Here is a 13,255-nt window from a genome sequence, read left to right as displayed (position 1 = left end):
TTTGAATGGCGGGAAAAAACAGGAGCCTGTGAGAAAACCAACACAGACACTGTGTAATCCAAATGTTCATTGCAGAAATATTTAATATTATTTCAATATAATTATCTTATCAGCTAAATCAGCAAAGACCAAGTCTCCAAAAACCTATCAACTTAATCTTCAGCATGGAACATGATTTAACATGTAGTTCCCTTGTGGCTTCACTAGCGAACTAAGATTGATTATAATTTACTTAAAATGGAGATAATAGCCGTGTTTTTCCAACTGATCTACTTGATAAGCATATTTTCATGCTATTTTTAATGTGTAATCTCGAGTTATTTTTCTTTGACAGCAGCTGGATTTATCTACTCTAACCCATCTTACCTAGCATTCTTCCCTATAGATAATACATTTTGCATCATTTCAGAAAGATGGTTACTGACATGGCTTGTAGTTGTGGAAATGTGTGTCTAAATCAACAGACAGTTGTGTCACATCCCAAAGAGCACAGCTGGTGTTAACAGTTGAAAGTGAACCTGTTGTGAAATAAGTCAGTAGTTATTAGAGCAGTGGCTCTCAACTTTTTTTTCTGCTCACATACGACCTTAAGAACAGAAAAATCCAGCACCTATGAGGATTGCAGATGCCAAAAATGTGAATTTTTCCAGTTAACTGAGAGTCACTCTTACAATGTCTAAGTTCATTAAGAATACTCCGTTTAAAAGACAAAAGACAGTGCAAAATATAAAGTAATTTGGAAAAAAAAAGTATTGTAGTCTTTAATTATGTAAGTTCACTTTATTCAAGTAATTTCTGCGACTTACAAAATTTAAATTTAAACCCCAGTCCCTGGTGCTATAGAATTGTTGTGCTCACCACTACACTAATTGCATTGCTGTCATAATTAACCCTTTCCCCAGAGTTTACAGATAAAGCCTAACTAATATACTTAATACTAATAAAAAATAAAGACTCATACTAAGCAGAGATAGGGAGACACTCTGAGAGAGTAGCCCCAGCAGCATTGGCCGGCTCTTCATTCTGGGCGCCGCCATTTCATTCCAAAACAACATTACTGAAACATTACTCAAACAGCTGCAGTGGGCAGGGCTCAACTGGGGGTGCTCCCATCTTCACCAAAGCAACCCGACTCACCTCCATGCAAGTGTCACGGTCAGGTTCTCGGCGCACCTTCGTCACACTGACAATCCTACTCACCATCTCGCAAGTGTCCTGATAAAGCCCTCAGCACACCTTCCTCGCACTGACAACCCAAATCGTTACCAGGCACGTGTCCTGGACAGGGCCTGGGTGCATCTTCTTCGTGCTGACAACCTGACTCACCTTCATGCAAGTGTCCCAGTCAGGCCTTTGGCACACTTTCCTCACGCTGACAACCCAACTCAACTCTGCACAAGTGGTGACAGTGAAAAGAATGCGTACACATCGATGCCATTGGTAGTTCAGTGGGGCAAACCTGCGCGTGTTCAATGAGTGCTCTCCCGCTGTGTCCATCCGCCCAGTCCCACTCATCTGAAGTACTTTTTTTTTAAACAAATGTTTTTGCTGGCTGTTTGAGTTTCCAGTTGATTGAATTCCAGATAATGGGGATTATATTGTGATCCCTTACTAACCAAAGCACCTATGCCATAGGTGGGCAAACTTGCTTAATGCAAGAGCCACATACCATCAACTTCAGGTGTTTGAGAGCCGCAAGACATGAAAAAATATTATATACATGTTTTTACTCTTGCATGCATATTTCTTCACAAAGATTTTATATAAATATTAAGAAATGCATCTACATAATAATGTTTAATCACACATGTAGTTTTTAAGTAACTAATTTGTATTAGTTTCAATAATCATGTACATGCCAAATATTTTGAAATTCCTGCCTGATTATTGAGAGTCTGCATCTTGGCTGTGAGTCATTGAAAATATGGCTGATATATTGTCAAGGTTGTACAAATTAGCTCTGTCAGGTGTTGATTTGTCAAGATTGCACAATGCTTCGATTTCACAAACTTGATTACAGGGCACAGTCTGAGGGCACCTTGGGCGTCAGGAGCTCTGGTGGGCAGGCGGTCGGTCGATCTGGATCACACTAACATTACCTGCCACACACTCTACAATCCCGCAATCGCAGGCCACTCCCATTAACACTACCAATGTTAACACTGGCTTGTACGGTTCCTGTCTTAGCCAATATATTTCTGCGACCCACACATTAAATGTCGAAGAGCCACATGCAGCTTGCCTTAGGTGCTCTGTTGTTAGTAAGGGATTGCTTAAGATGATATGCGAGTGGAAAAAACAAAAGTTGAGAATCACTGTATTGGAGTCATGAACTGAATGTCAGAAAATAGGCCCTTCAGCCCATCACATCCTGGCCAATTTTTCTGCCCATTTTTCACTGATCCTATTTTGCATCAAAAAGTTTTAAGAGTCAGTATCAAATTTTAACTTGAGCAGTTTTTTTGCAGCAAGTAATAGGTTTAAAGGACTAGTATATAAAACTGCAAAAAAAACCAAAACATCATGACACAAGAGCCATAAAATAAATTAAGAACAGCTAAATAGCATTGCTAGAAACAGGAGTAAGCCTGAGGATTCAGAACATTTTAGAACTGAAGTGGTGACCAAGAAATTAATCAAAAGGCAAGGCAGAATACAAGTATACTAACTAGCAAGAAGCTGACAACTGGGCTGCAAGAGACTACCAAGGTCAGATGGGGATCTGATCCAGAGAGAAGTGAATTTTAATTTAAAAAAAAAGGTCCCAGTGAAGGTGGTAGGTGTGGATTTTCAGAAGGCTTTAGATAAGATCCTTGAAGGGAGGTTGGTCAACAAGGCTATAGCACGTGGAATTTGGGTCAAAATAGTTATTATTGTGAAAACAATGGCAATAAATAGATCGTTCTCAGGTTGGAAGGCTGTGACTAGTGGGGTTCTGCAGGGCATGCTGCTTGGTCTGTTTACAGTCAATTCAACCATTGGCCGAGGGGACAAGATGTCACATTTCTGAGTTTGCTGACGATTTTAAACTAGATGGTATTTTGTGCACAGAATGGGATGTAAAAAGAGGCTTCAAGGGGAATATAGACAGGCTGAGTGAGAATCTGGAAAATGCATATAATGTGGAAAAAATGTACAGTCATCCACTTTGATGCACAAAGCAGAAAAGCAGAGCTTTTTTTTTAAAAACCTTTACAAAGTCATGCACTACTTATGATCAAACTTTACACCCACTACTGAAGGCCACCATGCAGAGATAACAAATGATTGGGAAGGTAAAAGATATGTTCAACTTATTCATGAGTGCAAGGAAGATGTGCCTGCCATCAGGCTACAGGGAAGAGTCAATAGACTGGTCCCAGAGATGGCAGTTTTGACATGTTCAAAGAGGGAGATTAACTCCATCAATGTCTAAATGGAGAAAAGATTGACTCAATTGGTCAGATAAAGAGCAGGTATTTCCCCTGGTAGTCAGATTCTGAGAATAAGGAATAGGCTGTTTAGGACTGAAAATATACACGTTCATTCAGTGAATATGTGGAATTCTTTACGGCAGATAACTGTGGAGACTTCGTTGTCTTGACATGGTACCAAGATAACAACATCTCTCTCAATGTTAGGAAGACAAAGGAGATGTTCACTGACTTCAAGAGAGGAGGTGGAGACCAGTCCCTGTCCACATCAACTGATGAAGAGGAAATAGCTTCAAACTCTGAGAACAAAGGAAGTTTGGCATTTTCTCCTTTCCTTTTAATATCAAAGTATACTTGCTAGATACAACCCAGCATCATACAGGAGCTGCTCTGCTCCAGATCAGAAGCTATAGAAAGTAGTGAATGTGGCTCAGAACATAATGCAAAGTCCACTCCCCCCTACCCCTCCATGTGCATCACCTGCTGCCTAGGTAAGGAAATTTTATTTAATCTCACCTCATGATCCCAATGAAAAATCTACATTGAAATTCCTCCTGAGATTTTTCTTCAATACTGTGACCAAAATTGAACTTCAAGTATGGACTCATTAACTTACAGCAAAACTCCATTACTTTTGTACTCCAACCTCCATGATTATTATTTTATGACATTTATATGAACTTTTTTTTCTCAGCTCATCTACATTTTAAATCCTTACCTTCAGCAATAACTTCATCAATGCATAGACATCTACAGTTAATTGTCACAGGGTCTTTGATCAGGAACGTTAACCAGTTCTCTTGCCACAGATGCTGCCCGAATTCTGAGTATTTCCAGCATTTTCTGTTTTTATTTCAGTTTTCCAGCATCTGCAGTTTATTTTTTTTGCCTGACTTACAAGTGGGCAATCATGCAACCTAACCAAGTGTCAAATTCCTCATATTGTGCAGACCTCTTTGTAATGATGCTCCATGATGTGACGCGAGAGATTTCTAAAGAAAGCAAATTCCTTACCAAGATCTAATATTATTTTTACCAAACAGTAGATGCTACAAATATATTTTGACCAGACATTATTTGGCAAGATCACTGTGGCTTTTAAAAACCTTTAATCTACCCCCTCATAAAAATAAGCAAGAAAATTGATCCAGTGATCCAATGTACTGGAGAAACTCTGCAGGTCACAAAGGTCAGGATAATTCCTGATGATGGGCCCAGGCCCAAAACGTTGGTTGCCCTTTCCTTCCAATGGATGCTGTGTGACCTGCTGAGTTTCTCTAGCATATTTATGTACAGCACTCAACCCCATCATTTGCACATTTCCTTGTTGAATTTTGGTCCACTAGTTTACAAAACCTACCCAACATGATACAGTCAAAATCTTCCAATGGGACAAGAAAAAAATGAGGACACAGTGTTTTGACACAATCAACTGGCTTCATGGAGTGTCTGAGGGAAGTTGTATGACTGTTGGGTCAGACATTTCATTCTGACCAAACCCATTAAGAACTGCAGATTTCTTTCCCAAAGGGCTTTAGTTAACTGGGAATATTTTTACTTCAATCTGGTGGTTTCAAGATTATCATTACTGGTAAGTTTTTTTTATTGGTACAGGTTATTTAATTGAACAAATGTAATTTTCACTATTCCATTGTTGAGATTCCAAAGTTACGTTGTCCCATCATTGACTAAAGCCATTGAATTACTGATCACGACGTTACCATTCGCAAACTACAAATTTACCACTCACAACTGCTTAATCAGTGTTTACCTCTACATTGTACAATAGTTGTTTTTTCATATATTCAATCATTCTGAAATAACAATATAATAAATATGATTCAAGTCCCCAAAAGAACAAGAACAAATATTTCTCCTGCAAGAATATGATTCTAGAAATAGGCTATGCATTCTGAGACCTAGATCCCATTATTTCATGATGTTTCCTTTGCATTGCCCAGTTAAGATTTCCCAGGTAGGTGTGCAACCATTTGAAGAACACTTCACTGATCTCTGAATGAGGCAGGCAGATAAACCCTGTCAGGCGAGGTTGACATGTCTACTATACCCACATGGAGAATACAGCATCAAAACGGATTTAAGAAACATTAAATCAAATGCATCATAAGTCCCTTACCGCGTGATTTCATGCCAATGAAGCGATTCTCTACGATGTCTATCCGTCCAACCCCATGCTTACTCCTGGAGAAAAAAAGATGAATGGCATAGTTCAGTTTCCTTTTCAGACGAGTGAATCACCCCCATAAAGGTACAACAGGGCATTAACTAATAGGCTCAAGTGATGTAGACATTAATATGGTTGAGGTTAAAAAGGGCCAGTCAACTGAGAGACAGTGAGATAAACTCACACAATGAACATTCTGCCTCATTAAAGGATGTCAAAATTTTTTAGTTCGGCTGCACAATTCCAAGGCACACAGCCTGGCACTTTGTCGGGTCCTGAATAGGAGTGAAGTCAGATTAGAATAAAATGAGACTGATCTTTTCACACACTTTGAAGGGAGACGTTGAGTGGTGCACAAAGAGGCAATTCTCCAGGTCGACAGCATGCTGCTGAAGCTGTGCAGTATGAGGAGCAGCTGATTAAATCCGGAAGAAGACCTCCAGGGCTGCATCATTCAGGGTATCCATAGACAAAAATCCACGCAGAATTCTCACAGTCCAGTCCACTATAAGCAAGCACTCAGGACATCACAGTAGGTTCGAGGAAAAAAAATACAGTAAATCCAATCTCATTTATACATGTCTATTCAGCATCACATAAAAACTCATTGCAATGCAAATCCTGCTTTCATCTTGCAAACACATAGTACTTAAAGTGGCTTTTTTAGAAGAATGGCAACCGAGGAAGTTGACAATTAAATGTGACAGTAACCAGGAGACATGGGTTTTTTTAAAAAAATAAACCTTTTTAGCATCACAGCTGTATTCATGCAAGTCTTATTGTGAGTGTGAAGTCATTTTGCCTGATTTTTTAAATAACAGTTTAAAAGGGGATAAAGCATAGTTTTATATCATTGCAGCATTTTGTCCCAATACAACACATAATTGCTATGTCACGCATTCTTTCAGGAACAAAACAAAACAATAAACTTCTATCTAAACAAAACTCAGAGTTGATGCTTGTTTTATTTAACACTGCATAAACCCTTTCCCAGGCCTTTTATCCTTCAAAAGACTGAGCCTACATTAAATTGCATCAGTTTCAAATGCACACCATCTGAATTTCAAATCACTATTTGAAAAAAATATATAAATGTTAATTTCAAACTACTTTTCATTTGCGGTATTGTATGAATTGCACAATCTAGAAAGTTCATCCTAATAGGTAGAAGAGCTCTCCAAGTCTACATTTGTAATACTCAGATATTAGGATTTATAGGATATTTTGGATTCTCCACCTTATATATTTTTTAATTATTCAAAAGTTTGAAAGCATACATGGCCGAAAACCAATTTTGTCACAACTCTTCAGAGTCATGCCTGTTTTGATATTAGCACTCTGTATTAACATTAGAAGATAAAAAAAAGGATAACAGCCTAGAAAATTTTAGGTGTACACAATGGCACTGCAGCAGGGCATCAACCACCACTTTATGCGTCTGCTACCATTAATTGGCTCTTTATCTCAACTGAATGGATACTGCAATCCAACCTGAAGAAGCATCATTGAGTGGCTGCACACCCAAATGTCTAACCCCTTTGCCACTTTATAACCGTGTTTTGATCATTCTAAACTAGGGGAAATACCATCAAAATTTTGCAATGACCTTCATGGTTTAAGCCTTTAAATTATAGTGTCATTTTGAGTCATCGAGGGAGATGTCATTGTCAGAGTGGACTGAGTCAGAGTGGTAAGGCTTTGGCAAGAAGAGACTGAAGTGATGGTGCAGGAGTTGAAGTAAGAAAGAGCCACCTATTCTACAGCAGGTTGGCACAGGTAAGGGCAGGTTTTAGAATTCGTATGTTTTTGCCTCGTGCCATAAACAATGGGAATGGCACCTAAGGCAGGGGAATGCTTCCCTTGCAGAATGTGGGTCATCAGAAAAGCCAGCAGTATCCCTGACAACCTCATCTGTGAGAAGTGGATCCAGCTGCAGCTCCTGACAAACCAAGTTAAGGAGTTGGATGAACTCCAGATCATTCGGGAGGCAGAGGGGTGGGGGGGGGGGGGGGTGATAGACAGGAGTCACATGGACATTATCACACCTAGGAGGCAGGAGGAGGGTAGATGGGTAACAGTCAGGAGAGGGTAAGGGAACAGGCAGGCAGTGCAGGACACCCCTGTGGCTGTTACCCTCAATAATAAGTATACCATTTTGGATGCTGTTGTGGGGACCTACCAAAGAGATCAGGTCTTTGGCACAGAGATCCACAGATGGAATATTGCCTCCCTGGTGCCAGGGTCTGAGATATCTCAGATCAAGTTCTCAGCATGGAGGGTGAGCAGCCAGATGCCGTAGTCCATGTTGGGACCAATGAAGTGGGTAGGAAAGGTGAGGAGGTCCTGCAAGGAGAGTTCAAGGAATTAGATGCTCGGTTGAAGGACAGGACCTTGAGGGTTGTGATCTCAGGATTATTACCCGTGCCATGGGTAATAGTGAAGGTAGAATTAGGAGGATAATGCAGTTTAACACATTGCTAAAGACATGGTACAGGAGGGAGGGCTTCAGGTTTCTGGATCATTGGACTCTCTTCCAGGGAAGGTGGGACCTGTTCTGACAGAATGGTTGGCATCGGAACTGGAAGGGGAACTAATGTCCTTGTGGGAATGTTTGCTGCTCCAGGGGGTTTAAACTCTATTTGAATTGGGATGGGAACCAGAGTGCCAGAGCAAATAGAGGAGTGGAGGAGGGAAGATTATGTGAAATTTGCATGCACTGTTAGAATTCAACAGATTGTGCAGGCAGAAAAGATCTCAGGTGCATCTATTTCAGTGCAAGGAGTATTGTAGGAAAGGCAGACGAGCTTAGAGCGTGGATTTGCACTTGGAATTATGACATTGTGGCCGTTAGTAAAACGATTGCAGGTGAGGCTGGACTGGCAGCTCCTTTGCTTTAGACAATATAGAATGGTGGGGGTGGTGGAGGAGAGTGGCATTGCCCATCAGGGAAAATATCATAGGCGTGCTCAGGCAGGACAGTCCAGAGCCTACATGGGTGGAGCTGAGAAACGGGAAAGGATGACCATGAGGTTGTTTTATGGACTGCCTAATAGTCAACAAGAATTGGAGGAACAAATCTGCAGAGAGATAGCAGACAGCTGCAGGAAACACCAAGTTGTGATAGTAGTATATTTTAAACTTTCTACATATTGACTGGGATTCCCATATTGTTAAAGGGCTGGAATTAGTCAAATGTGTTCAGGATAGTTTTCTAAATCAATATATAGAGAGAGTGCAATACTGGATCTCCTGTTAGGGAATGAGACAGGACAGGTGACAGAAGTATGTGTTGGGAGCATTTTGACTTCAGTAATCATAATGCCATTAGTTTCAAGTTAATTATGGACAAGGATAGGTCTGGGCCTTGGGTTGAGATTCTAATTTGGAGGAAGGTCAAATTGAGGAAATGAGAAAGGATCTAGAATGGATAGATTGGGATAAGTTGTTTTCAGGCAAGGATGTGCCTGAAGGATATTGACAAGGTCCCCCATGAGAGGCTCATCCAGAAAATCATGAGGGTTCAAATCCATAGATCCCTCAAGGTCGCTGCACAAGTTGATAGGATAGTTAAGATGGCCTGAGTTCAGGAGGAGAGAGGTGATGTTTCAACTCTACAAATCTTTGGTAATACCACACGAAGAGTATTATGTTCAGCAATGGAGAGGGTGCAGAGGAGATTTACCAGGATGCTGTCTTAAGAGGCAAGGTTAGCAGAGCTGGGACTTTTCTCTTTGGAACGTAGAAGGATGAGAGGAGACTTGATAGAGGTCTACAAGATTATGAGAGGCATAGACAAGGTGAACAGCTAGCATCTGTTTCCCAGGGGAGGTTCATCAAATACCAGAGTAAAACGTTAAGGGAGGGAAGTTTAGGGGAGACATCATGGGTCAGTTGTTTTTTAATACATGGAGAGTTGTGGGCACCTGGAATGCTTTGCTGGGGACTGCGGTAGAGAATGAAGCATGAGGGACATTTAAGAGACTCTTGGACAGGCACATGGATGAAAGAAAAATAGAGGGTTACAGGGTAGGGTGGGTTTAGTACTTTAAAAAAAAAAGGAATTTATAGGTCGGCAAAACATTGAGTGCTGAAGGACCTGTACTGTATGGTTCTATGATATGCAAGATAAGTGGAAGACATTCAAAGATGAAATTTTGAGAATACTGAGTTTGCATGCTCCTGTCAGGATTAAAAGCAAGGTCAGCAGGCATGGGGAATCTTGGCTTTTGAGGGATATTGGGGATCTGGTTTAGAAGAGAGAGGTGTATGGCAGGTATAGGCAACAAGGAGCAAATGAGGCATATAAAAAAATGTAAGAAAAACCTCAAGAAAGAAATCAGGAAGGCTCAAAGAAGACACAAGGTTGCTCTGGCAGACAACGTGAAGGAAAATCCTATAGGTTTCTACAGGTACATTAAGAGCAAAAGGATAGTAAGGGACAAAATTGGTCTCCTTGAAGATCAGAGTGGTTGTTTTTGTATTGAGCCAAAGGAGATGGGGAGATCTTAAATTGTTCTTTTTTCATCAGAATTCACTCAGGAAACAGGCACAGTGTTCTGGGAAATAAACAAAACAAGCAGTGATGTCATGGAACCTACACAGTTTAAAGAGGAGGAAGTGCTTGCTGACTTAAAGCAAATAAGGGTGGATAAATCCAGGGCTTGACAAGATATTACCTCGGACCTTGATGGAGGCTGGCATAGAAATTGTAGGGGCTCTGGGAGAAATATTTAAAATATCTGTTGTGTTGCCAGAGGATTGGAAAGTAACTCACATTGTTCCGTTGTTTAAAAAAGGTGGCAAAATTAACCCTGGAAATTATAGGCGAGTGAGCCTGAGTCAGTAGTAGGTAAATTATTGGAAGGTTTTCTAAGAGATTTGGATAGCCAGGGACTGATTAGGGATAGTCACCATGTTTTTGTGTGTGCTAAGTCATGATTAACCAATCTTATCAGGTTTTTCAAGCAAACTACAGTAAAGTTGAAGAAGGAAAGGCTGTGGATGTTGTCCACATGGACTTTAGTAAGGCCTTTAACAAGGTCCCATATGGGAGGTTAGTCAGGAAGGTTCTGGCACTAGGTATTCATGATAAAGTAGTGAATTGGATTCAACAATGGCTGGGCAGGAGAAGCCAGAGAGTAGTGGCGGATGATTGCTTCTCAGACTGAAGGCCTGTGACTAGTGGTATGCCTCAGGGATCGATGCTGAGACTATTGTGGTTTGTCATCCATATAAATGATCTGGATAATAACATGGTAAATAGTGTCATCTGCAAACTTGCTGATCTAAAGATCGGAGGGTTTGCGAACAGCAAAGAAGGTTTTCAAAGCTTGCACAGGGATCTGGACCAGTTGGCAAAATGGCAGATGGAATTTAATGCAGGCAAGTGTAAGGTCTTGCATTTTGTTAGGACAAACCAAGAAAGGACATACACGGTAAACAGAGAGATCTGGGAATACAGATACATAAATCTCTGAAAGTGGCATCACAGGTGAATAGGGTTGTAAAGAGAGCTTTTGGCATATTGGCCTTCATAAATCAAAGTATTGAGTATAGGAGTTGGGATGTTTTGGTTAAGTTATACAAGACATTGATGAGGCCAAATTTGGAGTATCGTATGCAGTTTTGGTCACAGAACTACAGGAAAGATATCATTAAGATAAAAAGAACCTTCTAGTCTGTGCCAATTGTTCACTAGTCCCAATAACCTGCACCCATTCCATAACCCTCCAGACCTCTCCCATCCATGTAACTATCTGATTTATTTTTAAAACTCAAGATCGAGTCTGTACCCACATCAGATGGCAGCTCATTCCACAATCCCACCACTGAGTTTTTTATTTTATTTTTCACACTATGAACCATATCAATCAAAATACATACAAACATTTCCCTCTTAAATATACATAGTGGCATTTTCACCCCTTTTTTTCCCCTTACCTTCCCCCACCACTTTCTGAGTGAAGATTGCCCTAATGTAATAATAATAAACCTAATAAACCTTTCCCCTTTCACCCTAAAGCCATATCCTCTCATATTTATCTCTTTTAATCTCAGTGGGAAGCGCTTACTTGCATTTACTATGTCGAACCTCTCATAATTTTGTAAACTTCTATCAAATCTCTCCTCATTCTTCCACACTCCAAGGAATAAAGTCCTAAACTGTTTAATCTTTCCCTGTAACTCAACTCCTGAAGACCTGGCAACATCCTAGTAAATCTTCTCTGCGCTCTTTCAATCTTATTAATATCATTCCTGTAGCCAGGTGACCAGAAATGCGCACAATATTCCAAATTTGGCCTCACCAATGTATTACATAACTTTAACATAACATCGCAACTTCTATACTCAATATTTTGATTTATAAAGGCCAAGATCCCAAAAGCTTTCTTTACAACCCAGTCCACCTCCCACGCCACCTTCAGGGAACAATATACTTTTATCCCCAGGTCTCTTTGCTCCTCCGCACTCCTGAGTGCCATTCCATTTACAGTGTATATCCTTCCTTGATTTGCGCTTCCAAAATGCAATAACTCACACTTGTCTGCATTAAACTCCATCATCCACTTACTGGTCCATCTTTCCAGTTGGTCCAGATCCCTCAGCAAGCTTTGAAAATCTTCCTCATTGTCCACTATACCTCCTATCTTTGTGTCATCGGCAAACTTGCTGATCCAATTTACCACTTTATGTTCCAAATCATTGATATAGACAACAAACCACAATGGACCCAACACAGATCCTTGAGGCACACAACTCGTTCCAGCCTCCAGTCTGAGAAGCAACCATTCACTTACACTCTCTGTTTTCTCCCACCCAGCCTATTTCGAATCCAGTTTACAACCCCTCTATGTATACCTAGTGTCTTAACCTTCTCAACTAACCTCCCATGTGGGACCTTGTCGAAGGCCTTATTAAAGTCCATGTAGACAACATCCACAGCCTATCCTTCATCTACCTTCTTGGTAATTCACTCAAAAAACTCTACAAGGTTTGTTAAACACTACCTACCGCACACAAAGCCATGCTGACAGTCCTTAATCAGCTCATGCCTGTCCCAATACCTATATATCCTATCTCTCAGAACTCCTTCCAATAATTTACATCAGGCACACTGGTCTATAATTACATGGTTTACTCTTCAAGCCTTTCTTAAACAGCGGGACAAGATGAGTTGCTCACCAATCCTCTGGCATCTCTCTTGTGCCCAAGAACATTTTGAATATATTTGTCAGGACTCCTGCAATTTCAACTCTCGTCTCCCTCAAGGTCCAAGGGAATATAATATGTGGCCCAGGGGATTCATTGTAAGACAGCAATCACCTTACACCTCCTTCATCTCCATATGTTTCATGACACTTCTCTTTGTTTCCCTTCCATCCATAAGGACTATGCCAGTTTCCTGAGTAAATACTGATGCAAAATAAATGTTTACATTCTCCCCCTTTTTGTAAGGCTCCATGCATAGTTAACCACTGTGATCCTCTAGGGCACACATGTCAAACTCTGGCCCGTGGGCCAAATTTGGCCCGCGATATAATTATATTTGGCCCGCAAGATCATATTAAATATATATTAGAGTTGGCCCGCTGGCCGCCGCGCCAGTATAGCGCATGCACAGTGAAGGTGAAAATGAAGACGCCGGAGGTGTGGAGGG

The 13,255-nt window shown here is 40.7% G+C and overlaps 1 protein-coding gene across 5 annotated transcripts in view; it reads right to left on the bottom strand.

Moving 5' to 3' along the window:
• ass1 (argininosuccinate synthase 1) overlaps positions 1 to 13,255 on the bottom strand; it is a 191,196-nt gene that overhangs the window by 42,979 nt on the left and 134,962 nt on the right. For all 5 annotated transcript variants that reach the window (XM_069886007.1, XM_069885978.1, XM_069885970.1 and 2 more), the window contains one exon: positions 5,551 to 5,615. In XM_069886007.1, coding sequence (XP_069742108.1) covers positions 5,551 to 5,615 — 65 coding nt within the window. The remainder of the gene's footprint in view (positions 1 to 5,550; positions 5,616 to 13,255) is intronic.

The sequence above is a fragment of the Narcine bancroftii genome, chromosome 1, assembly GCF_036971445.1.
Source record: "Narcine bancroftii isolate sNarBan1 chromosome 1, sNarBan1.hap1, whole genome shotgun sequence".
Taxonomy (NCBI): Eukaryota; Metazoa; Chordata; class Chondrichthyes; order Torpediniformes; family Narcinidae; genus Narcine; species Narcine bancroftii.
Note: the sequence above shows the minus strand (reverse complement) of the source record. Positions and strands in the feature narration are given on the sequence as shown.